General features: G+C 42.5%; 2 protein-coding genes across 4 annotated transcripts; one reads left to right on the top strand and one right to left on the bottom strand.

The window, feature by feature from the left end:
- Window positions 1-127: 127 nt before the first annotated feature.
- LOC311131477 (kynurenine--oxoglutarate transaminase 3-like) lies at window positions 128-12,557 on the bottom strand. Of its 3 annotated transcripts, none has more exons than XM_084164496.1 (14): window positions 12,471-12,557; window positions 7,639-7,721; window positions 7,476-7,540; window positions 7,032-7,176; window positions 6,436-6,585; window positions 6,139-6,225; window positions 5,884-6,012; window positions 5,505-5,625; window positions 5,270-5,346; window positions 4,523-4,612; window positions 2,505-2,691; window positions 2,094-2,167; window positions 1,654-1,740; window positions 128-1,559 (listed from the first exon to the last, which is right to left on the bottom strand). In XM_084164496.1, the coding sequence occupies exons 2-14, from the start codon at window positions 7,717-7,719 to the stop codon at window positions 1,506-1,508; spliced, it is 1,347 nt and encodes a 448-aa protein (XP_084020622.1). In that variant the 5' UTR covers window positions 7,720-7,721; window positions 12,471-12,557; the 3' UTR covers window positions 128-1,505. The 3 variants fall into 3 exon arrangements, with proteins under 3 accessions (XP_084020622.1, XP_084020623.1, XP_084020624.1); XM_084164497.1 differs by lacking the exon at window positions 12,471-12,557 and adding an exon at window positions 12,010-12,096; XM_084164498.1 differs by lacking the exon at window positions 12,471-12,557 and adding an exon at window positions 10,177-10,264.
- Window positions 12,558-17,705: 5,148 nt separating this feature from the next.
- Window positions 17,706-23,768, top strand: LOC311131104 (volume-regulated anion channel subunit LRRC8A-like; the record flags this gene model as incomplete). The annotated part of the gene is made up of 4 exons (XM_084163917.1): window positions 17,706-17,843; window positions 18,014-19,960; window positions 20,284-20,373; window positions 23,478-23,768. The coding sequence occupies 4 exons, from the start codon at window positions 17,706-17,708 to the stop codon at window positions 23,766-23,768; spliced, it is 2,466 nt and encodes an 821-aa protein (XP_084020043.1).
- Between the last annotated feature and the right edge of the window lie 3,832 nt (window positions 23,769-27,600).

The following is a 27,600-nucleotide window of genomic DNA, read 5'->3' as shown; positions in this document are numbered from 1 at the left end:
GTCTATTTCATACACAGAACCGTATTCCGTTTCAGTTTTACAAACAAACCATTAGTTGAGCCAGTTTCCAAAGCTCAGTATGTGGAGTAGAACTGACTGCTAATTCCTAAAGTAAATATCAGCAAACTCTTTTGTAGCCTTTTATTCACAGATGAAATAAAACCAGGAGGACGGCACAGGAAACAAACTGTTCCCTCATCATATGGAGGGTACAGGAAACAAACCGTTCCCTCATCATATGGAGGGTACAGGAAACAAACCGTTCCCTCGTCATATGGAGGGTACAGGAAAACAAACCGTTCCCTCATCATATGGAGGGTACAGGAAACAAACCGTTCCCTCATCATATGGAGGGTACAGGAAACAAACCGTTCCCTCATCATATGGAGGGTACAGGAAACAAACCGTTCCCTCGTCATATGGAGGGTACAGGAAACAAACCGTTCCCTCATCATATGGAGGGTACAGGAAACAAACCGTTCCCTCATCATATGGAGGGTACAGGAAACAAACCGTTCCCTCATCATATGGAGGGTACAGGAAACAAACCGTTCCCTCGTCATATGGAGGGTACAGGAAACAAACCGTTCCCTCATCATATGGAGGGTACAGGAAACAAACCGTTCCCTCATCATATGGAGGGTACAGGAAAACAATGTTGACAGGATAACGAGTGCTACTCAGCAAGTTATGTCACAAGGAGGAAGTTCAAACCTGGAAGTTAATCCATTCTGTGTGTGTCATATAACATCTAATCCAATCAAATGAGATAAAACTCAAATAAAAGGCAATACAATAAATGAATAACATAACAAAGAGGTCAAAAAATATCAACAACGGGTCAAACTGTCCCATAGCAGTCCTACAAACTGTTCCATAGCAGTCCTACAAACTGTTCCATAGCAGTCCTACAAACTGTTCCATAGCAGTCCTACAAACTGTTCCATAGCAGTCCTACAAACTGTTCCATAGCAGTCCTACAAACTGTTCCATAGCAGTCCTACAAACTGTTCCATAGCAGTCCTACAAACTGTTCCATAGCAGTCCTACAAACTGTTCCATAGCAGTCCTACAAACTGTTCCATAGCAGTCCTACAAACTGTTCCATAGCAGTCCTACAAACTGTTCCATAGCAGTCCTACAAACTGTCCCATAGCAGTCCTACAAACTGTTCCATAGCAGTCCTACAAACTGTTCCATAGCAGTCCTACAAACTGTTCCATAGCAGTCCTACAAACTGTTCCATAGCAGTCCTACAAACTGTTCCATAGCAGTCCTACAAACTGTTCCATAGCAGTCCTACAAACTGTTCCATAGCAGTCCTACAAACTGTTCCATAGCAGTCCTACAAACTGTTCCATAGCAGTCCTACAAACTGTTCCATAGCAGTCCTACAAACTGTCCCATAGCAGTCCTACAAAGTAACGTACCCAGTTTTATAGGCGTGTCACAGTAAAAAAAGAGAGGGTCTTGAGACAAACCCTTACATCCAACAGGACTGTCTTTTACTTGTTCCAGTTCTTGAGGATAGCCTCCGCTGCATCCAGAGTGCTGTCTTGCTACAGAAACACACAGACAGGTAATGAGATGCGTTCCCCAATATTCACGTCATTATATCATACCGTTTTCCTGAATGAGAAAACCCATGTTTACCTTGATGAAGCATAGGCGGATGTATTTCTCAAACTGCTTCTTGGAAGCATCACCACAGAACGCAGTGACCGGAATGGCTGCCAGTTTCTACAACAAACACGACAATAACCAAAACACGTCAACACACTCTGGAGAGTTCAACTTGTTGATTAGTAATTCTCCTTATGTGAACTAGTTCTACATTCAACATGCCTTTTTTTTTTTTAAACTCCTACGACGTTAACGTACAGCAATTACTCTGCAATTCACCGTGTGATAAGTGATATTTCATGTTAAAATGTTCCCTAAAACTGCTGTTACCAGGTGTGCGTTCCAAACGGCACCCTATTCCCTACCTAGTGCACTACTTTCGACTGGCCAAAAGTAGTGCACTATAAAGGGAATAGGGTTCCATTTGGGACGCAGTCGAGATGAGGCATCATGGTGTTGGTTTTTCTTACCTTCTCCTTAATCATCCACTTGACAAACTTGTAGTCGTACGGCTCATCGTCTCCCATATGAGACAAGTCCTGATCTACAACCATGAAAAATACAGTATTGTCAAATACTACAGCCAGTTCATAATGAAGGGTCCTTGTTGTTGTTGTTGTTACGCCAAACAGTCTGCAGGTAGGAACTGGTTCTGTTTTGGTCCATCCTCTTCGTACCTACTGTTACATAAGGCAGAGAAAGGACCTCTCTACTTCTGATCATCCCAAGTCTGCTTGGTAGCCTGGCCCAGCTTAGCTTTATTTTCTAATTTCCTTGGACATTACAGCAAATGGGAAGATCTTATGTCATCTTTACCACACTGTTATCACATCTACACAACCAAGTAAACCTTTTCTATTTTCATAAAAAGTGTATCTTACTAAGGGGTGTGACGTCCACGCACATGAAGTACCCTCCCTCGGGTATTATAGGAGACATGCCAACGTCCTGTAGGAAGGCAGCCATGCGGTCCCTCTTCCCCTCCAGCTCCACAGCCAGAGAGGTGAAGTAACACTCAGGCCGACCCATCAGCTCATAGTCCCTCAGCAGGCCCTGGGCCACAGCCTCCTGCAGAAACAGATCATAGCTCGAAAATAATCTCTTAATATACACTACCGGTCTAAAGTTTTAGAACACCTACTCATTCCAAGGGTTTTTCTTTATTTTTACTATTTTCTATGGTTGTAGAATAATAGTGAAGACATCAAAACTATGAAATAACACATATGGAATCATGTAGTAACCAAAAAAGTGTTAAACAAATCAAAATATATTTTATTTTTGAGATTCTTCAAATAGCCACCCTTTGCCTTGATGACAGTTTTGCACACTCTTGGCATTCTCTCAACCAGCTACACCTGGAATGTTTTTCCAACAGTCTTGAAGAATTCCCATATGCTGAACACTTGTTGGCTGCTTTTCCTTCACTCTGCGGTCCGACTCATCCCAAACCATCTCAATTTGGTTGAGGTCGGGGAATTGTGGAGGCCAGGTCATCTGATGCAGCACTCCATCACTCTCCTTCTTGGTAAAATACCCTTACACAGACTGGAGGTGTGTTGGGTCATTGTCCTGTTGAAAAACAAAATGATAGTCCCACTAAGCCTAAACCAGATGGGATGGCGTATCGCTGCAGAATGCTGTGGGAGCCACGCTGGTTAAGTGTGTCTTGAATTCTAAATAAATCACAGACAGTCACCAGTAAAGCACCCCCACACCATAACACCTCCTCCTCCATGTTTTACGGTGGGAAATACACATGCAGAGATCATCCGTTCAACCACACCGCATCTCACAAAGACACGGCGGTTGGAACCATCGATCTCAAATTAGGACTCCAGACCAAAGGACAGATTTCCACCGGTCTAATGTCCATTGCTCGTGTTTCTTGGCCCAAGCAAGTCTCATCTTCTTATTGGTGTCCTTTAGTAGTGGTTTCTTTGCAGCAATTCGACCATGAAGGCCTGATTCACACAGTCTCCTCTGAACAGTTGATGTTGAGATGTGTCTGTTACTTGAACTCTGTGAAGCTTTTATTTGGACTGCAATTTCTGAGGCTGGTAACTCTAATGAACTTATCCTCTCCAGCAGAGGTAACTCTGGGTCTTCCGTTCCTGTGGCGGTCCTCATGAGAGCCAGTTTCATCATGGCGCTTGATGGTTTTTGCAACTGCACTTGAAGAAACTTTCAAAGTTCTTGACATTTTCCGGATTGACTGACCTTAATGTCTTAAAGTAATGATGGACTGTCGTTACTCTTTGCTCATTTGAGCAGTTTTTTTTCCATAATATGGACTTGGTCTTTTACCAAATAGGGCTATCTTCTGTATACCCCCCTACCTTGTCATAACACAACTGATTGGCTCAAAGGTTTAAGAAGGCACACCGGTTAATTCAAATGCATTCCAGGTGACAACCTCATGAAGCTGGTTGAGAGAATGCCAAGAGTGTGCACAAAACTATCATCAAGGCAAAGGGTGGCTATTTGAAGAATCTCAAATATAAAATATATTTTGATTTGTTTAACACTTTTTTGGTTACTACAGGATTCCATATGTGTTATTTCATAGTTTTGATGTCTTCACTATTATTCTACAATGTAGAAAATAGTACAAATAAAGAAAAACCCTGGAATGAATAGGTGTTCTAAAACTTTTGACCAGTAGTGTACATACATTATTCAAAGCACTATGGGCCCTGGTCAAAAGTAGTGCACTATATAGGGAATAGGGTACCATTTTGGATGCAGACATAGATTTCCATTCTCTCACAACAAGGCAAAATGCGTTCTGTTTTGATGAGGCTTTGGTTTTTGACAACCGTAATTGATTTCCCACTGATTTGATTTCTTAACACTTCAATGTAAATAAAATGTTGCTTCATTGATGAGCAGGCCTTACCTGCAGCGGTGTTGGACAGGTGTACAAGGTGTTCTGCATAACAGTCTGAAGGTGCCTTATCAGGTGTTCTGGTCCTATGGACCAGCCAAGCTGCACAACAAAGACTACTGGTCAGAATATACACAACCATTTCAATAAACTCAACTTCACCTGATCAAACACAAAGACACACGATCTGACACACACACACACGATCGGACACACACTTAATAAGCATGGGGTAAGTCTACGTTGTCGTCTACTACTCTAGAAGTCAAGACAGAGGTTTCCCGTGGTAAAAGGAATCACTACTCTCTAGAAGTCATCATTACAGAGGTTTCCCATGGTAAAAGGAATCACTACTCTCTAGAAGTCATCATTACAGAGGTTTCCCATGGTAAAAGGAATCACTACTCTCTAGAAGTCATGACAGAGGTTTCCCGTGGTAAAAGGAATCACTACTCTCTAGAAGTCATCATTACAGAGGTTTCCCATGGTAAAAGGAATCACTACTCTGTAGAAGTCATCATTACAGAGGTTTCCCATGGTAAAAGGAATCCCTACTCTAGAAGTCATCATTACAGAGGTTTCCCATGGTAAAAGGAATCCCTACTCTAGAAGTCATCATTACAGAGGTTTCCCATGGTAAAAGGAATCCCTACTCTGTAGAAGTCATCATTACAGAGGTTTCCCATGGTAAAAGGAATCACTACTCTAGAAGTCATCATTACAGAGGTTTCCCATGGTAAAAGGAATCCCAGCCCTTACCTTCCAGCCTGTCACACTAAAGGTCTTCCCTGCACTGCTGATGGTGATCGTTCTGTCCCACATGCCAGGAAGAGTAGCTAGCAAAACGAAGAAGAGGGGTGAGTATACTGTACCCAAGGTAGACAAAAGCAACTATTCAACTAAACTACATTGAACTTAACACAAACCGCAGTTGTTTTCCTTATATGATGTGAGGTATTATGTTCACAGCCTCAAAACAATGTAAATACTGTACCTATTTTGATGTGTTGGTGTCCCTTGTAGATGAGCCATTCATACACCTCATCACTGATGCACAGAGTGTCGTGTTTGATGCAGAGGTCAGCGATAGTCTGAAGCTCATCCTTGGTGAATATCTGGAATATGAGACAAGAAATTGATTAGAAACAGAAGCTCACAAGGCACTGTGATAGGGACAGGGTATTGATGTTTTTAATTATCTTTATTTAACCAGGGTGAAGCGTTTAGGCCAGAAGACCTCTTTCACAAGGGAGACCTCGCCAAGATGGCATAGTTCAGACAGTGGAACACACTGGAAAAATGTTTCTCTGACATAATGGCTAGACAGTAATTGTACGAGGCCTACGTCATGAGCACTGCCGCAGAGGACTTACCTTCCCGATGGGGTTGTTGGGAGTGTTGATAATGATGGCCTTGGTCTTCGAGGTGAATTTACTGGCTAGCTCCTCTGGATCCAGGACCCAGTCAGCGCTGGAGATACTAGTGGTCGTCTTATTAGACCTCTGAGATGTCAGTGAGGAAGACAAGAGAGAGAGAAATCAAAGACTGCGGTCATTCTGGAATATGTATGTTTCCAACAATGACTCAAAACCTCTTGTCTATAATATGTTGACTAGTGGTAGACTTACAAGTCGTAATGGTATCAAGACCGGTGTGGCCCCTGCCATTCGAACCATGGGTACATAGCAATCAAAGAAGGGTTCGATAATTATAACCTAGAGAGGAGAGAGGAGAGAGAATGGAACTACAAGGGTAACTTTTATGAAACATTATGAAAATGTTAAAACGGTCCAAAAAGGGTTACATGTCCTAGCCTGGTCCCAAATCTGTTTGTTACGACCATAGGAGTTGGCAATACAACACAAACCGTTCTGGTACCAGGCTAAATATGAGTCGGTAGGTTTAAACAAAGAATAACCCCTCACCTCATCTCCCACCTCCACCAGTGCCTGCATGGTACTGAACAAGGATCCATAGCCCCCTACTGTGACCAGTATCTCCTTGAAAGGATCAATCTGGTGTCCATACACTTTCCCATACACCTGAGAAAGAGCCTTCACCAGAGACGGGTGGCCCTGTAAGAGATCAAACAAAGTGCTAGTGTCAGAGAAGCAATTCAGGATCATGTACTCTGCCTGCATCCGTGTATAAATCTAATTCCAATGTTTGTTTAACAGAGCTTGCTGTGTACTGTACTGTTCTGTGAAGTGACCACGACCCTGTTATACATTACACGACTACAGTTTACCAGTGGTCCTCTGTAGCTCAGCTGGTAGAGCATAAAAGCGTCTGCTAGATGGCATATTATATATTATTATTATATTATTGCCAGTTTAGCTCAGAATGATCTATAACTTACACACACATGAATCTATACAGTTGCAGGCTGGCTGGCTGGCTGGCTGGCTACATCATTAAACACTCAATATGTCTGCCACTGCCAATGACTATATGTTGGTGCACTTAATGTAGGCCTACAATATTACATTTCAATAGATAGATACTCTGTTATTAGACTTACAAAGCCTCTTGTGTACTGGTTGAGCTTGTCCACTGCAGCAGCGTTGGCTAGGCCCTCCTTGACGTAGGCGGGGGGAGGGATGTCGGGGTAGCCCTGACCCAGGTTCACTATGGTGGGGTCTGCTGCCACCGAGGTGAACGCCACCCTGACACCAACACAGACCGTTAGTTACTGCGCCTTTCATTCATGAAATGAAGGAATGTTTGTAAGCACGTTACGATCTCCCCCAAGAGGGACATTATTGGAGTTTCAAGTTTCTTTCAAGTTTTTATTATTCGTACGTACGTACGGGATAAACATGGTATACACCGTCCAATGAACCGACTTACTTGCACACCGCAAAGCAGTGGTTAGCAGAGTTTGAGACTCATTCCCGCCAGGTGCTGCCCTGGTTTCGGAAGTGGGACCAACGTACAGGTCGTGGTAACCTGTCAACGAACTTACCAAACATTCTTGTCCAGTCCCTCAATCCTTTTGGAGTTCGTATGCCTTGATGATGCCATAACGCGCTGAGACGAAGAAATTGAGATGCCAGCATTAAGCAAGAACATCTACATTCAACATTATATTAGGCTATAACAACGTATAAACATTTCATAACACTCACCTGTGAGTAGGAGAGGTTTCTGATACAGTTGATGTTAATCAAGCGGCATGCAGAGCTGAAGGTTCGATGTGTAATGTTCATATCTGCAAAACAGTGCAGATGAATAGCATTTTTCAATTGACAGATCAACACTGCAATACAAAACTGATGATCCCAAAGGTACAGCAGAATTCTTATTTTTTTCTTCCTATATGACAGCTATATTTCTGCCACAACACATGACAATCACTAATACTGATTGATTGCACAGCATTAATAACCACGTAGCTACAACCAGTCGGGCTGGCTGTTACCATAGCTACAACCAGTCGGGCTGGCTGTTACCATAGCTACAACCAGTCGGGCTGGCTGTAGGCATAGCTACAGGAAGTAGGGGTGCTGAAGCACCCCCTGAAAAATCCGAATTTTAAAAAATATTAATTAAAAAAAACTTTTTTTTAAATTTTAATCACTGAATTAAATATTAATAATACAGTTGAAGTCGGAAGTTTACATACACTTAGGTTGGAGTCATTAAAACCCGTTTTTCAACCACTCCACAAATTTCTTGTTAACAAACTATAGTTTTGGCAAGTCGATTCGGACATCTACATTGTGCATGACACAACAGTAATTTTTCCAATAATTGTTACAGACAGATTATTTCACTTATAATTCACTGTATCACAATTCTAGTGGGTCAGAAGTTTACATACACTAAGTTGACTGTGCCTTTAAACAGCTTGGAAAATTCCAGAAAAAGATGTCATGGCTTTAGAAGCTTCTGATAGGCTAATTGACATAATTTGAGTCAATTGGAGGTGTACCTGTGGATGTATTTCAAGGCCTTCCTTCAAACTCAGTGCCTCTTTGCTTGAAATCATGGGAAAATCAAAAGAAATCAGCCAAGACCACGCAGCCGTCATACCGCTCAGGAAGGAGACGTGTTCTGTCTCCTAGAGATGAACGTACTTTGGTGCGAAAAGTGCAAATCAATCCCAGAACAACAGCAAAGGACCTTGTGAAGATGCTGGAGGAAACGGGTACAAAGTATCTATATCCACAGTAAAACGAGTCCTATATCGACATAACCTGAAAGGCCGCTCAGCAAGGAAGAAGCCACTGCTCCAAAATCGCCATAAAAAAGCCAGACTACGGTTTGCAACTGCACATGGGGACAAAGATCGTACTTTTTGGAGAAATGTCCTCTGGTCTGATGAAACAAAAATAGAACTGTTTGGCCATAACGACCATCGTTATGTTTGGAGGAAAAAGGAGGTGCTTGCAAGCCGAAGAACACCATCCCAACCGTGAAGCACAGGGGTGGCAGCATCATGCTGTGGGGGTGCTTTTTTGCAGGAGGGACTGGTGCACTTCACAAAATAGATGGCATCATGAGGAAGGAAAATTATGTGGATATATTGAAGCAACATCTCAAGACATCAGTCAGGAAGTTAAAGCTTGGTCGCAAATGGGTCTTCCAAATGGACAATGACCCCAAGCATACTTCCAAAGTTGTGCCAAAATGGCTTAAGGACAACAAAGTCAAGGTATTGGAGTGGCCATCACAAAGCCCTGACCTCAATCCTATAGAAAATGTGTGGGCAGAACTGAAAAGGCGTGTGCGATCAAGGAGGCCTACAAACCTGACTCAGTTACACCAGCTCTGTCAGGAGGAATGGGCCAAAATTCACCCAACTTATTGTGGGAAGCTTGTGGAAGGCTACCCGAAACGTTTGAGTGTATGTAAACTTCTGACCCACTGGGAATGTGATGAAAGAAATAAAAGCTGAAATAAATCATTCTCTCTACTATTATTCTGACATTTCACATTCTTAAAATAAAGTGGTGATCCTAACTGACCTAAGACAGGAAACTTTTACTAGGATTAAATGTCACGAATTGTGAAAAACTGAGTTTAAATGTATTTGGCTAAGGTGTATGTAAACTTCCTACTTCAACTGTATGTTATGAACTGAATATGCTTGTCAACAACAGCCAGTGTTCATTTTTTATATATTTTTTTATCTGTAACCTAATCTGACTGTTACCGTCAATCTAACAACTGCTCGGCAATTGCGATACAGCTTTGATAATTTCCAATTTAATTAACTAAACATGGCCATTAATAATTGCATAATAACACAATCCTACAACAACACACTGAAGTTAATTATTAAATCCGTTTGCCAGCTCCAAGTAGGCTACACAAGTGCCACAAATTGATTTGCAATGACTCCAGTGATATAGTCATTTCAACATATTTATTGTATCAAATGGTAGCCTACAGTAGTCTACAATGGCATATATACTGAGCAAAAATATAAACGCAACATGCAACAATTTCAAATACTTTCCTGAGTTACAGTTCTTATAAGGAAATCAGTCAATTGAAATAAATTCATTAGGCCCTAATCTATGGATTTCACATGACTGGGAATTCAGATATACATCTGTTGGTCACAGATACCTTTAAAAAATGGGCATACAAATTGCATACAAATTGCCATCGATAAAATGCAATTGTGTTCGTTGTCCGTAGCATATGCCTTTCCATACCATAACCCCACCGACTTCATGGGGCACTCTGTTCACAACGTTGACATCAGCAAACCGCTCGCCCACATAACGCCATACACGTGGTCTGCAGTTGTGAGGCCGGTTGGACGTACTGCCAAATTCTCTAAAACGACATTGAAGGTGGCTTTTGGTAGAGAAATTAACATTCAATTATCTGGCAACAGCTCTGATGGTCATTCCTGCAGTCAGCATGCCAATTGCGCACTCCCTCAAAACTTGGAGACATCTGTGGCATTGTGTTGTGTGACAAAACTGCAGATTTTAGAGTCACCTTTTATTGTCCCCAGCACAAGAGGCACCTGTCTAATGACAATCCTGTTTAATCAGCTTCTTGATATGCCACACCTGTCAAGTGGATGGATTATCTTGGCAAAGGAGAAATGCTCACTAACAGGGATGTAAACAAATTTGTGCATCAAATTTGAGAGAAATAAGCTTTTCGTGCATATGGAAAATTTTTGGATCTTTTATTTCAGCTCATGAAACATGAGACCACCACTTTACATGTTGCCTTTATATTTTTGTTCAGCGTAAATTAATAGGCTACTTGATGGCCAACAGATGCAAATATATCATTCTCCACATTTAAATGTCAGTTTCATTGAGGACTTTTCCCCATAACAGAAGCAAGCAAGAGAGTTCCATAACGTCCATTTAAAATGTCCACTTGCTCATAAATAGCCTACCTACAACTGGTAGAAGGTTGTCACGAGGTGCGCATGTGCTGCTCTGTCTTCTCTCACTCATGTGACTCAGCCAATAGTGAACTAAGCTGCATGCTGCAGTGCCCTCTCAACACACACCCCTCCGGCCCTCCCCACCGCTCACTCAGCAACAGCCTGTCTCACTGCCTGATAGTTAGCAGCAGCATGTCACAGTGAAATATATATATTTGATGTCATGGCAACCGTGGTGCACCTTACATGTTCTGTTTAGAGGCGAATTGGCTCTGGTAGCCAAAACAGCCAAATACTCCATCTAAACGTTAATGTTCTCAATTGTGGTAGTAGGGTTCTAGAAACATAAAGCCCTCTACTTTCATATCACATCAAAAATAATTTCAATCTCAAAATATACACTTACTGTTTTAACCGGTTTTAACACAGTTGCAGCCCCCAAAGTATTTTTCAGTTACAATACATTTGTGGTGTCCATCTTCCGTTTACACACAGGTGTTAGGAGAAGCAAATAGATAGTTAGCATAGGTAGTTGACTGTCTTCCGTCTGTTTACCGTAAACACGCGCTGTAACGTGGAGATATTGCGTGTGGGAACCCTATAAAGGTGTGTATCAATTAAATGAAAGATAGCTAAGGTCCTTATACTTCCAACACCGTATCGCAAGCAATGCGTGTTAATGTTTAGACCAAGCTGTTGGGCTCTTAACAAAACTCCCCTGTACAGAAGACGACTTCGTCTCACTGAGCTTCGTCCAATGACTTATGTGTAATATAATGGAACTGAGGAAGGGTTAGTAGAGTAGATATATAGCTTGCTTCTTAGTATACCCCTCTGGTAGCCTATTTACAAAGAAACTGGTCAAATTATAATAACAACACAGTATACTTTTATTTCGGATTCATTAAAATAAGCAAATAGACACCGTTTGGTACCAGTGACTCAAAACTATTTGCAATGCAGATAAAACATGGGACAGTGCTATCCGGGGTCTTGGGACGTCCCTTCCCTAAACCCTAACCTTAATTAACCCCTTCCCATTTTAAATGTCAAATTCAAATGGGGTAGGGACGTCCCAAGGATTCCGGATTGTAAGGATCATAAAATATGCACCTGAAAATTCAAATTCACTTACCGGTACTTGCAAATAGACAGAGGAGATGCACGTTTAGTAAAACTACTTCATGTTTTGCTTCGCAAGATTCTACACGTCAAAATATCCCCACCCCCAACTCTGACCAATCGAATCAGTGAATAGAATGGCTCGTAGTTATACAACTGAACACATTAATGATTGACACTTTCGTGATTCAGAGTCTGATATACATGTTTAAAGGTAAAACGTTGATAAATTTATAAAACGTAATAGTTTTGAATCGCAAAGTATTCAATTAAGAAACTTACGACATTAATAAGAAACCCATATTTATTAGGACGCCAATGTATTAAAATATCCGCAGCAAATAGCAGTGTATGATTTTTGTCATGAAACTTCACTGTACATCATTGAAATTATTTCTGGACAAAAGCATGCAAAGCAAAATAGAATGGCACATGTACTTCAAAGTGACTTTAGGAAATTGCAAGCATACTTACAATTGAAGAATAGGCCTACGATATTTCATGAGAGGAAAAGGTGGATTCCAAGGGAAAATTAGCGTGGCTACTTCTCTCCAGCTCCAGCCATATTAAAGGTACATGCAGCAAATTGTGTTTCAGGCCAATACTGTCCCGCCACTGGTTAGGTATAAAGGGGTGGGGCTAAAGAAATGTAACTACTACTGTACAGGGGTTCCCAAAGTCGGGTCCGCGGACGATTATTATGTATTTTTTTTTTTTTTTTTTTTTTATCATTTTAAATATTGCTAGCAACAACAGACTAAACGAATTTTGGACAAGGGATCCGTGGAAAAAGTTTAGAGTGTGCAATAGAATTAATTGTGGATGAACAATATTACATTATGTTCTTAACCTTTAGATGCACAACATGGGCCTGGGAGGCTCTCTGGGATATTGGTATCCACAGTAATCCATCAATCCCCCCAAATGTTATTTTGAACATACATGCACTGTAATCTAAGCTTTAAAATTGCAAATGGCACATTCTGACCCATTGCAAAATGTGTAGAATTGCAAGAAATTAGCTTTAAAACAGCAAAACCTTCTCTTTGCCCCATGGCAAAATATGTAGATTTGCAGGAAATTATCTTTAAATCGGTAAATTTTTCTCTCTGATATGCCAAGAGTGGAGCCTATAAAATGTCATTTTCCAGGGCCCACGGTCTGACTAGTCTGGCCATGCACTGTAGAAGTTATAGTAAAACTGTTTGTACAGTATTGTTTTCACACTCTAAAAGGAGTTGTGTTCTGATATTATGAGGGGATCCCTGATGAATTTGCTATAAAGAAATAAAAAAAGGGTCTACAATGCAAACCATTTTGGGAACCCCTATTGTAATTAATTAGGCATCTAATTATATTCCTCAAATATCTGTGTTATCTATTTAAAGGCATGGCTACTGGCATGTGCTAGAGCTAGTGATGCAACCATAGAATTACACATATAATCGAATTTAATAGGATCTATGTGCATGGAATGCTATATAAATCCTTGCATCAGTGATAAACACTACTAATATAACAGTCAATGGCAACACTCAATAAATACACATGTAGCAATGCATAGGCTAATAATAGCAATGCAAAAGCTTGCATTAACAATGTGTGTTAGTTACAAGCTAATAATAACAAATCAAACTCCTAAACCTAACAAATAGACCTAAAAGCCAATTTATAATTGAGCCGAAAATGTGGTCGGAGGGTGTGATGCAATTGCGGAGCCTCCGGAGGCATGCAGAGGCCAAATTAAGCTCCACCGACATGCACCTCTCAAATTTTTTTAACAATGTGGAGGGCACCGTATAGCTCCGCATTGACATGATTGGTTGACGGTAGGTGGGGGCCGGAGGTCCTGTATAAACACAAACTCACTTCCTTGACAACTACCTTCACAACAGCTCTGTGTTGCTCCGCGAAGCGCAAGAAGTATCACTGTAAATGCTGCAGGGCCAATGCAGACATCGGTTTGACCATGCTGCCTCCTTTAATCCTGCAAAGGTCAGACATTGCACACACTAATATACATTTTTCCCAATACTTAAAGGCTCTGCATGGTCAATCCGACATCTGAAGTGGCCGTATAGCATTTACTGCGACGCAGCCTCCACAGACATCAGGGCTTTCATACTTCTTGCTCTTAGCAGAGCAGAGCTATTGTGAAGGAAGTTGTCAAGGAAGTGAGTTTGTGTTTATACAGGACGTACAGCCCTCACCTACTGTCAACCAATCATGTGGAGCTATATGGAGCCCCATTGTTAAAACATTTGAGAGGCCTCTGCATACCTCCAGAGGCTCTGCAATTGAGTCACGCCCTCCATATGAAGCCTCCGACCACATTTCCCGATCAAGCATAAATTGTCTTTTGCCCTTCCCCTAAGTCTTTAACCTAACTCCTAACCTTAAACTTAACCCTACCCCAGCAAATGTTTTGAATTAGCCACCTAGCTAACGTTAGCCACAACAAATTGGAATTCGTAACAATAGCATATGTTTTGCAAATCCGTACCATTGTACGAATTGCAATTCGTAACATATCATAAAAAATGGATGATGGACATACTCAAATTGATACATACCATACGAAACGTAACATCAGAGTGTGTCGGATTTACGTTTACTATATTACGTCTACCCCTGTGTCCAGGTTGTCATCTAGGTCGAGGTGGCTGGCCTTTGTAAAGACTAGGGGTGTGCCAACCTGGCCATACTCTTATTCGTAATTGACCGTTTATAGTCGGATCTGATGATACTCGTGAGCGGGGGAAAACGGAAGTGTTTTAATATGCCTAAATAGATGTTGTCAAAATACTCCCTACAAGTTTATAGACCAAATAATCTGCAGATCTCAATTTGCAGCGGGCAGTTTATTGTCACTTAGTCAAGAATGCGCATCGGCAGTTAATCTTTTTTTCCCTACTCTCTCCCCGCTTGTTAGATATTATTATGCACATTGATAGCTTGCTATGGTATCAAACGTCCTCGCCATAGTAGCAGGCTAACAGGAGGAGGCAGCAGCAACCTAAACGACCAGACCGAAACATTCGAGGAGAAGTGATCGGGCGAAATTTAGAAGCGAAGCGAGTGGACGGAGAAATACAGCTTCGCTCTATCCAATCAAAGCAGCAGGATCAACGTACAGCCCGCCCTTCTCTTTCCTGACAGGCAAACTAGCCAATTGAGTTAGACCACGTAGAAATTGATTGAAAGATGTGCGCTGGCATCCGAAAATGCACCCCCCCCCATCACAGATGATTACAAAAAATACTCCGATCATAATCATGAAAAAACAGCAGTCAGACACCGATTTTTTTTTCTCTTGAACATGAAACAACAAAGCCAACACAGGCTAGCGTAGCTAGCTAACTAACGTAACAGTGTGCCGTCAGATTCACACGAAGTTTGTATTGTTCTTCAAACAAAATACCAAAAGAAGTAGCTAAGGTTTTTTTTATCAATGTTTTGTTGGTTACTATTTAGCTAGTCTACGGTATTATTTACGTAACATCCTTAGCTAGCTACACTTAAGCTAACTAGCTAAGGTTAGCTAGCTGTCATGGAACGTTAGATAAGGGCCTTATTAAGGCAGCTACTGTAACTAGCTTCTAAACATATTTTGATAATACAACATTACTGGTAAAATGCTAATAATACAATGATTGATTAGTAAAGACATAAAAGTACAGTACATCGCCTCTCACCACTCATGAATATCAAACAAGTAGTCTAATTTTACAGGCAGCCTGCCCTGCACTTGCTTGCTGTCCTCAGAGTTTAAACTCAAAACTGGTTTTCAAACTCATTGTTGTTGTAACCATTTGACTCATATTAGTTTTATTTGCACGAAATCCTGGTAGAGCATAGGGGACGTTAGGCCTTCTGATGTTTATGTGAATTTCCTTAATTTTTTGGCTTTAGACCAGCCTAACTTCTCACTTAAAACATAGTTTTTGCTTTTAATATACTGTTATTATTCCATCCTCTTTATGTATATACAGTTGGAGTCAGAAGTTTACATAAACTTAGGTTGGAGTCATTAAAACTTGTTTTTCAACCACTCCACAAATTTCTTGTTAACAAACTATAGTTTTGGCAAGTCGGTTAGGACATCTACATTGTGCATGACACAAGTAATTTTTCCAACAATTGTTTACAGACAGATTATTTCACTTAATCACAATTCCAGTGGGTCAGAAGTTTGCATACACTAAGTTGACTGTGCCTTTAAACAGCTTGGAAAATTCCAGAAAATTATGTCATGGCTTTAGAAGCTTCTGACAGGCTAATTGACATCATGAGTCAATTGGAGGTGTACCTGTGGATGTATTTCAAGGCCTACCTTCAAACTCAGTGCCTCTTTGCTTGACATCATGGGAAAATCTCCACAAGTCTGGTTCATCCTTGGGAGCAATTTCCAAATGCCTGAAGGTACCACGTTCATTTGTACAAACAATAGTACGCAAGTATAAACACCATGGGACCGCGCAGCCGTCATACCGCTCAGGAAGGAGACGCGTTCTGTCTCCTAGAGATGAACTTACTTTGGTGCGAAAAGTGCAAATCAATCCCAGAACAACAGCAAAGGACCTTGTGAAGATGCTGGAGGAAACGGGTACCTGAAAGGCCGCTCAGCAAGGAGGAAGCCACTGCTCCAAAACCGCCATAAATAATAATAATATGCCATTTAGCAGACGCTTTTATCCAAAGCGACTTAGTCATGCGTGCATACATTTTTGTGTATGGGTGGTCCCGGGGATCGAACCCACTACCTTGGCGTTACAAGCGCCATGCTCTACCAGCTGAGCTACAGAGGACTACATAAAAAGCCAGACTACGGTTTGCAACTGCACATGGGGACAAAGATCGTACTTTTTGGAGAAATGTCCTCTGGTCTGATGAAACAAAAATAGAACTGTTTGGCCATAATGACCATCGTTATGTTTGGAGGAAAAAGGGGGTGCTTGCAAGCCGAAGAACACCATCCCAACCGTGAAGCACGGGGGTGGCAGCATCATGCTGTGGGGGTGCTTTGCTGCAGGAGAGACTGGTGCACGTAAAAAAATAGATGGCATCATGAGGAAGGAAAATTATGTGGATATATTGAAGCAACATCTCAAGACATCAGTCAGGAAGTTAAAGCTTGGTCGCAAATGGGTCTTCCAAATGGACAATGACCCCAAGCATACTTCCAAAGTTGTGGCAAAATGGCTAAAGGACAACAAAGTCAAGGTATTGGAGTGGCCATCACAAAGCCCTGACCTCAATCCTATAGAAAATGTGTGGGCAGAACTGAAAAAGCGTGTGCGATCAAGGAGGCCTACAAACCTGACTCAGTTACACCAGCTCTGTCAGGAGGAATGGGCCAAAATCCACCCAACTTATTGTGGGAAGCTTGAGGAAGGCTACCCAAAACGTTTGACCCAAGTTAAACAACTTAAAGGCAATGCTACCAAATACTAATTGAGTGTATGTAAACTTCTGACCCACCGGGAATGTGATGAAAGAAATAAAAGCTTAAATAAATCATTCTCTCTACTATTATTCTGACATTTCACATTCTTAAAATAAAGTGGTGATCCTAACTGACCTAAAACAGGGAATTTTTACTAGGATTAAAATGTCAGGAATTGTGAAAAACTGAGTTTAAATGTATTTGGCTAAGGTGTATGTAAACGTCCGACCTCAACTGTATCTATTTCCATGTAGGCAGCTGAGATGCTCTCCGAAGGTGAGCTGAAGGACTTTGCCCAGGGCCAGTCCCTGTACCGTGTTCTCCAGCCCTGGTGGGATGTCTTCAGCCACTATCTCTCCATCATGATGTTCTCAATCGGAACCCTCGGAGGAACCCTGCAGGCAAGGAATTTTACCAGAAAATGTTTCATTTGTGTTTTAATGCAATTTTCTTCACCCAAGCTCTTTATTACTTTCAATGTAATTCCATCTGGCTCCCAGTGTATACGGCTTTAGTTCCAGGTTATGAAGTTTCTGATGCTTCCTTCTGTTTAAATTCCCTTTGCCTGCAGGTCACCCTCCGCAAGATCGTCTGCGTCCCCTGTCAGATGACATCAGATGACTTCTGTGGGGGTTTTAACCGTAGAGGCACTACATCAGGGAATGCCACTACTGAAGCCAGCTTCCCTCTCCTACCCAAGAGTCTTTACAAGCTGGACCTTCAGCAGTATGCTTACGTTGACGCCGTGTGCTACGAACAACAACTCCACTGGTTCGCCAAGTTCTTCCCCTACGTTGTGATGTTAGAGACTCTGGCTCTTGTGATTATAAGCAACTTGTGGTTCAAGTACCCTAGGACCAGCTCCAGACTCATGCACTTTGTCTCCATTCTACACAAATGCTGCGACTCTCCCTGGACCACCCGGGCCTTGTCAGAGACGGTGGCAGAGCAGGGTGGGGCCCAGCCCTCAATGAGCGTGTGTAGTCCCGATCCTCGGGCATCTTCAACATCAGACTATAGCAGCAGGAGGCTGATGGGGACAGAGTTTCTTAGTGTTCTAGACAAAAAGGAAGGTGAGCAGGCCAAAGCTATCTTTGAGAAGGTGAAGAAACTGAAAGTACACGTGGAGGACAAAGACATCATTTATCACTTGTATATGAGGCAGATAGTCACCAAGATTGTGTTTCTGCTGTTCACCTTGGCCTATATCCCTTATGCAGCCTCACACATCCTGTTTGACGTTGACTGTGTGGTGGATTCCCAAGCGCTGATGCCGTTTCAGCCCTTTCGCTGCGTTCACTCGTTGGCCACCTTTTTCTGGCTCCTCTCTTTGGTTTACACGGTACTGATGGTCATGTACAGCTTGACCTGCTTCTACAGCTTCTGGTGGATGATGAGAAACTCTCTCAGGGAGTACTCCTTTGACCCGGTGAGGGAGGAGAGCAGCTTCAGCGACATCCCCGATGTCAAGAATGACTTTGCCTTCATCCTCCACCTCCTGGACCAGTATAACCCTCTGTTCTCTAAACGCTTTGCAGTCTTCCTCTCGGAGGTCAGTGAGAAGAAACTGAGGCAGCTCAACCTGAACTACATGTGGCCTTTGGAGAAGCTGACCCAGAAGGTGGTGCGTAACGCTCAGGACCAGATAGAGCTCCATCTCATGCTCCTCAGCGGCATCCCAGAGGCTGTGTTCGATATCAGGGAGCTGGAGGTGCTCAAGCTGCAGATGATCCCGGACGCTAGGCTCACGCAGAAGCTTACGCAGCTTGGGAACCTGCGAGAGATCTGGCTGGATCATTCTCCTGCCACTGTAGACCTCATGGCTCTGGGGTTTCTCTCTGAGAACCTGAGGATCCTGAGGATGAAGTTCACAGAGGTGGAACAGACTCCCTGGTGGGTTTTCAGTTTGCGGAACCTGACTGAGCTCTATCTGTATGGGAATATGTTCAATCAGGACAACACGACGTTCGTCAACGGCCTACCCAAGCTCAAGAATCTGAAGGTGTTATTCATCAAGTGCAGCATCACCGCGATGCCGAAAGTGATTACCAACTCAATACCCTCGATACAGAAGCTTTTCGTCGACAATGAAGGCACCCAACTCTCAGTCCTGCAGAGTCTGAAGACGATGTCACAGCTCACCTGCTTGGAGCTACTGAACTGTGATCTCCAGCGGATACCAAGTCATATCTTCAGCCTGAAGAACCTGCAAGAAATAGACCTCAAAGGGAACAACCTCAAAACCATTGAGGAGATCATCAGTTTCCAGCACCTTCCCAAGCTCTCTACCCTGAAGCTGAAGTACAACAGTATCGCTTACATCCCAGTCCACGTCGGAGTGCTGGGGAACCTGGAGCAACTCCACCTTGGTCATAACCTCATCAGCCGCGTGCCCGCGCAGCTGTTTCTGTGCAGCAGACTCTATATGCTAGACCTCAGTCACAACAAGCTGTCTGCCATTCCCACTGAAATACAGGACCTGAAGAGACTGCAGCTCCTCAATGTGTCCAGCAATAATGTACGTATATTATATCTGATTTTATGATTACTCATTTAATAATGTGTTCATTCATTAAATCACGTTTTTGGGAACTTTCTTTTTATACAGACATGTGGACATCATTGTAATTGTGTAGGCTATTTTATTGTGTTAACTTAACCCACAATCCTAAAGGATTTATAAAGCAAGTGTAAAAACTGAGCGTTAAATCATTGTATTGAGAGAATGTAGTATTATATAAGTTACCTTTTTTTTTATTAAGAGAGAGAGCCATCAGAACGACAGGCTGAATTGCAACTTTTATAATCAGAATCTATTTGTTTTTCTCTCTTTGACCTTAGATTGACCATCTCCCAGAAGGCCTGTTCCAGTGTAAGACCCTGCAGTCCCTGCTGCTAGGCCACAACAACCTGTCAGTGGTCCCCCACCAGGTTAGTGAGCAGGGGGTCAATTTCCATTTCAATTCAGGAAGTCAACTGAAATTCAAACAAATGGTTTTCTATAGGAATGATGTAGGCCCAATACATGGTTGGACAGTGGGCTGCTGGCACTGTGAATAATGATGTATGCATTAATGATTATAATTCCAGTGTTTTCCGTATTGCGTGTATTACAGTGTATTGTTTTTGTGTATTTGTATGCTGATTTCACAAAATGAATTTCCATGTACAGTACCAGTCAAAAGTTTGGACACACCTCCTCATTCCAGGGTTTTTCTTTATTTTTTACTATTTTCTACATTGTAGAATAATAGTGAAGACATCAAAACTATGAAATAACACATATGGAATCATGTAGTAACCAAAAAAGTGTTAAACAAATCAAAATATTTTATATTTGAGATTCTTCAAATAGCCACCCTTTGCCTTGATAACAGCTTTGCACACTCTTGGCATTCTCTCATCGAGCTTCATGAGGTAGTCACCTGGAATGCATTTCAATTAACAGGTGTGCCTTCTTAAAAGTTAATTTGTTAATGCGTTTGAGCCAATCAGTTGTGTTGTGAAAAGGTAGGGGGGGTATACAGAAGATAGCCCTATTTGGTAAAATACCAAGTCCATAATATGGCAAGAACAGCTCAAATAAGCAAAGAGAAACGACAGTCCATCATTACTTTAAGACATGAAGGTCAGTCAATAGGGAACATTTCAAGAACTTTGAAAGTTTCTTCATGTGCAGTCGCAAAAACCATCAAGCACTATGATGAAACTGTCTCTCATGAGGACCGCCACAGGAATGGAAGACCCAGAGTTACCTCTGCTGCAGAGGATAAGTTCATTAGCGTTACCAGCCTCAGATTTTACATCTCAACATCAACTGTTCAGAGGAGACTGTGATCAGGGCCTTCATGGTCAAATTGCTACAAAGAAACCACTACTAAAGGACACCAATAATAAGAAGAGACTTGCTTGGGCCAAGAAACACGAACAATGGACATTAGACTGGTGGAAATTTGTCCTTTGGTCTGGAGTCCAAATTTGAGATTTTTGTTTCCAACCGCCATGTCTTTGTGAGACGCGGTGAGTGAACGGATGATCTCCACGTGTATTTCCCACCGTAAAGCATGGAGGAGGAGGTGTTATGGTGTGGGGGTGCTGTGCTGGTGACACTGTCTGTGATTTATTTAGAATTCAAGGCACACTTAACCAGCATGGCTACCACAGCATTCTGCAGCGATACGCCATCCCATCTGGTTTGGGCTTAGTGGGACTATCATTTGTTTTTCAACAGGACAATGACCCAACACACCTCCAGGCTGTGTAAGGGCTATTTTACCAAGAAGGAGAGTGATGGAGTGCTGCATCAGATGACCTGGCCTCCACAATCCCCCGACCTCAACCAAATTGAGACGGTTTGGGATGAGTCGGACCGCAGAGTGAAGGAAAAGCAGCCAACAAGTTCTCAGCATATGTGGGAACTCCTTCAAGACTGTTGGAAAAGCATTCCAGGTGAAGCTGGTTGAGAGAATGCCAAGCGTGTGCAAAGTTGTCATCAAGGCAAAGGGTGGCTATTTGAAGAATCTCAAATCTAAAATATACACTGCCGTTCAAAAGTTTGGGGTCACTTAGAAATGTCCTTGTTTTCAAAAGAAAAGTAACATCAAATTGATCAGAAATACAGTGTAGACATTGTTAATGTTGAAAATGGCTATTGTAGCTGGAAACGGCTGATTTTTAATGGAATATCTATGTAGGCATACAGAGGCCCATTATCAGCAACCATCAGTCTTGTGTTCCAATGGCACGTTGTGTTTGCTAATCCAAGTTTATCATTTTAAAAGGCTAATTGTTCATTAGAAAACCCTTTTGCAATTATGTTAGCACAGCTGAAAACTGTTGTGCTGATTAAAGAAGCATTAAACTGGCCTTCTTGAGACTAGTTGAGTATCTGGAGCATCAGCAATTGTGGGTTCGATTACAGGCTCAAAATGGCCAGACACAAATAACTTTCTTCTGAAACTCGTTAGTCTATTCTTGTTCTGAGAAATGAAGGCTATTCCATGTGAGAAATTGCCAAGAAACTGAAGATCTCGTACAACTCTGTGTACTACTCCCTTCACAGAACAGCGCAAACTGGCGCTAACCAGAATAGAAAGAGGAGTGGGAGGCCCCGGTGCACAACTGAGCAAGAGGACAAATACATTAGTGTAGTTTGAGAAACAGTTGGAGAAACAGACGCCTCACAGGTCCTCAACTGGCAGCTTCATTAAATAGTACCCGCAAAACACCAGTCTCAACGTCAACAGTGAAGAGGCGACTCCAGGATGCTGACCTTCTAGGCAGAGTTGCAAAGAAAAAGCCATATCTCAGACTGCCCATCTTAATCTTTTATTTTTATTGGCCAGTCTGAGATATGGCTTTTTCTTTGCAACTCTGCCTAGAAGGTCAGCATCCTGGAGTCGCCTCTTCACTTTTGACGTTGAGACTGGTGTTCAGTTTCTTGGCAATTTCTTGCATAGAATAGCCTTCATTTCTCAGAACAAGAATATACTGACGAGTTTCAGAATAAAGTTATTTGTTTCTGGCCATTTTGAGCCTGTAATCGAACCCACAATTGCTGATGCTCCAGATACTCAACTAGTCTCAAGAAGGCCAGTTTTATTGCTTCTTTAATCAGCACAACAGTTTTCAGCCGTGCTAACATAATTGCAAAAGGATTTTCTAATGAACAATTAGCCTTTTAAAATGATAAACTTGGATTAGCAAACACAACGTGCCATTGGAACACAGGACTGATGGTTGCTGATAATGGGCCTCTGTACGCCTATGTAGATATTCCATTAAAAATCAGCAGTTTCCAGCTACAATAGCCATTTACAACATGACTGGTACTGTACATGGACAATAAAGAATATCGTATCGTATCATATATCATATCATATCGTTCCTGAATTGAATAGCCTTAGTGCCAGTCTGTTTGTGCTATCATATCAACACCTTGTCACTCATTCCAGTGCAAAGGAGTTGACACGATAACACGAACAATTCTGGGATAAGGCTACTGAAGTGAAATGGAATTGACCTCAACCGTGCAGGTGAGTGAGCTGACCAACCTGGTGGTGTTGGACCTGAGGGGGAACCAGCTGGAGAGCCTTCCCGCGGAGCTGGAGGAGTGCCACAGCCTGATGCCCAGTGGACTGCTGGTAGAGGAGGGGCTGCTCAACTCTCTGCCGCCCAGCGTCAAGGAGGGCTTCCAGAGGCTTGATAAGGAGTACCTGGGGAAAATGGAGGCTGAAGGAGTGGGGAATGCTCTCAACTGTAACCCCATTATCTGTAATAAAGCAGGACATGGAGATACGGCCTGCGGCCTCATATACTCCATGTGATGGGGCTACTCCAAATGAACATCTAACTCAGTGGCTTTAAACCTGTGGTACTAGTAGAGGCCTATGTGGTTTGCCTGGCCTGGCCGCAGGGGATATTTATTTAACCTTTATTTTATCAGGGAGCCAAACTGAGACCAAGGTCTCTTTTACAGATGAGCCCTGAATTATAGAAATTACAGAAAATACACACATCAAAATATGAAAAAACAGTCACAAAACAAACACATTCTTCAGTAATAAGGTCTTCAGTCAGCTTTCTGAATTGCCCTAGAGGCACCGAAACATCCAATTGAAGAACATTTTGAAAATTGTTCCGCAAATAAGGTGCAAGAAAATTAAAAGCTGATTTACCCAACTCAGTAGAGACCAAAGGAATTTCCAGAATTAGCCATCCCTGAGACCAGGCGTGGTAACTCATAATCAAAAGTTTAGTAATGATGTTAGGTACCGTGATTTGTTTTTGTAAAAGGGCTTTTATAAATGAAAACATAGCAATGTATCAACCTACATGATATCAGAGGGCCAATCAACTTTCTGTTAGAGAATGCAGTGATGAGTACGCAAACTGTCTATACTTTGAAGGCTCATAAGAGCAAAGGACTAATTGACTAGGCTAAATACTAGTAAATGGGAAAATACTTACTATTCCAAATGAACACTATCCATGTTTCAATCCACTCTGTTGCTGCCAAGTACAGCATACAGTCATTGTTTACAGTGGACCACTGACAAGTTCTGTTTGATAAGACATATTTGCATTTTATACTGAGCTCCTGTTGGGCATTTCATAACACGACCGTTTGTTTTTATAATGACTATTGTCGTGGTTTAGCCTGTGTGGTCGGACTGGTCACATATCTGTGGTCACTTAGTGTTACTAATACCACATACAAATAAAAGTGTGATTTTGTGAACTTAACCGTGAGACTGTCTTCGAAAGACGGGGCAAGTCTATCAGCCCCATATCCACCAAACCCCATTTCCAATAAGAAAACGTGTCATAACGACAAATTGGATCACTGTTATTCTAATTATAAAATGCTTGGCCTACCTGATTCAATGCAGATGTTTTTGTCCAACTGACAGGTTACTGAAATGTATTCAAACTGCATACTGTAGTCATTTATCACAGTTATATACACTGCTCAAAAAAATTAAGGGAACACTAAAATAACACATCCTAGATCTTAATGAATGAAATAATCTTATTAAATACTTTTTTCTTTACATAGTTGAATGTGCTGACAACAAAATCACACAAAAAGTATCAATGGAAATCAAATGAATCAACCCATGGAGGTCTGGATTTGGAGTCACCCTCAAAATTAAAGTAGAAAACCACACTACAGGCTGATCCAACTTTGATGTAATGTCCTTAAAACAAGTCAAAATGAGGCTCAGTAGTGTGTGTGGCCTCCACGTGCCTGTATGACCTCCCTACAACGCCTGGGCATGCTCCTGATGAGGTGGCGGATGGTCTCCTGAGGGATCTCCTCCCAGACCTGGACTAAAGCATCCGCCAACTCCTGGACAGTCTGTGGTGCAACGTGGCGTTGGTGGATGGAGCGAGACATGATGTCCCAGATGTGCTCAATTGGATTCAGGTCTGGGGAACGGGCAGGCCAGTCCATAGCATCAATGCCTTCCTCTTGCAGGAACTGCTGACACACTCCAGCCACATGAGGTCTAGCATTGTCTTGCATTAGGAGGAACCCAGGGCCAACCGCACCAGCATATGGTCTCACAAGGGGTCTGAGGATCTCATCTCGGTACCTAATGGCAGTCAGGCTACCTCTGGCGAGCACATGGAGGGCTGTGCGGTCCCCCAAAGAAATGCCACCCCACACCATGACTGACCCACCGCCAAACTGGTCATGCTGGAGGATGTTGCAGGCAGCAGAACGTTCTCCACGGCGTCTCCAGACTCTGTCACGTCTGTCACATGTGCTCAGTGTGAACCTGCTTTCATCTGTGAAGAGCACAGGGCGCCAGTGGCGAATTTGCCAATCTTGGTGTTCTCTGGCAAATGCCAAACGTCCTGCATGGTGTTGGGCTGTAAGCACATCCCCCACCTGTGTACGTCGGGCCCTCATACCACCCTCATGGAGTCTGTTTCTGACCGTTTGAGCAGACACATGCACATTTGTGGCCTGCTGGAGGTCATATTGCAGAGCTCTGGCAGTGCTCCTCCTGCTCCTCCTTGCACAAAGGCGGAGGTAGCAGTCCTGCTGCTGGGTTGTTGCCCTCCTACGGCCTCCTCCACGTCTCCTGATGTACTGGCCTGTCTCCTGGTAGCGCCTCCATGCTCTGGACACTACGCTGACAGACACAGCAAACCTTCTTGCCACAGCTCGCATTGATGTGCCATCCTGGATGAGCTGCACTACCTGAGCCACTTGTGTGGGTTGTAGACTCCGTCTCATGCTACCACTAGAGTGAAAGCACCGCCAGCATTCAAAAGTGACCAAAACATCAGCCAGGAAGCATAGGAACTGAGAAGTGGTCTGTGGTCACCACCTGCAAAACCAGTCCTTTATTGGGGGTGTCTTGCTAATTGCCTATAATTTCCACCTGTTGTCTATTCCATTTGCACAACAGCATGTGAAATTTATTGTCAATCAGTGTTGCTTCCTAAGTGGACAGTTTGATTTCACAGAAGTGTGATTGACTTGGAGTTACATTATGTTGTTTAAGTGTTCCCTTTATTTTTTTGAGCAGTGTACTTTTTTTCAATCAATGAAAGCCACAATACAACTTTTGCTATAAGTGATGCAAAATCTTCTCCAATGACAACAACCCATTAATTACGCTGTTAATTTGGCCTATAATGATCACATTTATTTATTGACATGTTTGTTTTTGAACAAAATAATTTGCTCTCTGTGGTTAAAGTTAACTAAAAATGGTTGGCAATGCTCATAGACCAGTGATGGGTAGCCAATAGGCCGGCAGAAGGCGATATTCATCTGGTATTGAGGGTTTCATTTCACTGTCCAAACGCATTGTATGCTGCCGGCAATGCACTTGTATACCCTGTGGACCGGTTCATACCTAAAACATTTTCCATTCAGGCTGCAAAGGCTTCGATTTCCTTCCTAACTAGATTTAATGGCGAGGTCTTTATTACAGACAGAAATACTCCTCAGTTTCATCAGCTGTCCGGGTGGCTGGTCTCAGACAGTCCCGCAGGTGAAGAAGACGGATGTGGAGGTCGTGGGCTGGTGTGGTTACACCTGGTCTGTGGTTGTGAGGCCGTTTGGATGTACTGCCAAATTCTCTAAAACGACACGATAGAGAAATTAACATTCAATTATCTGGCAACAGCTCTGGTGGACATTCCTGTAGTCGTCATGCCAATTGCACACTCCCTCAAAACATGAGACCTCTGTGGCATTGCATTGTGTGACAAAACTGCACATTTTAGTGGCCTTTTATTGTCCCCAGCTCAAGGTGCACCTGTGTAATGACCATGCCGTTTAATCAGCTTCTTGATATGCCACACCTGTCAGGTGGATGGCAGATCTTGGCAAAGGAGAAATGCTTACTAACAGGGATGTAAACTTATTTCTCCACAAAATTTGAGAGAAATAAGCTTTTTGTGTGTATGGAACATTTCTGGGATCTTTTATTTCACCTCATGGAACCAACACATTACATGTTGTGTATATATTTTTGTTCAGCGTAATTGGTTTCTAAACTGAAGATCATGATTAGTTGATTATTGGAGTCAGGTGTGTTAGCTGGGGCAAAAGTGTGACACCAATCAGGGCCCCGAAGACTGGAGTTGCCCATCTCTGCCATAGACTGTAGGCAATGACTCATGTAAAAAAAA

Source organism: Coregonus lavaretus (assembly GCF_964263955.1).
Source record: "Coregonus lavaretus genome assembly, chromosome: 6".
NCBI classification, from domain to species: Eukaryota; Metazoa; Chordata; class Actinopteri; order Salmoniformes; family Salmonidae; genus Coregonus; species Coregonus lavaretus.
Note: the sequence above shows the minus strand (reverse complement) of the source record. Positions and strands in the feature narration are given on the sequence as shown.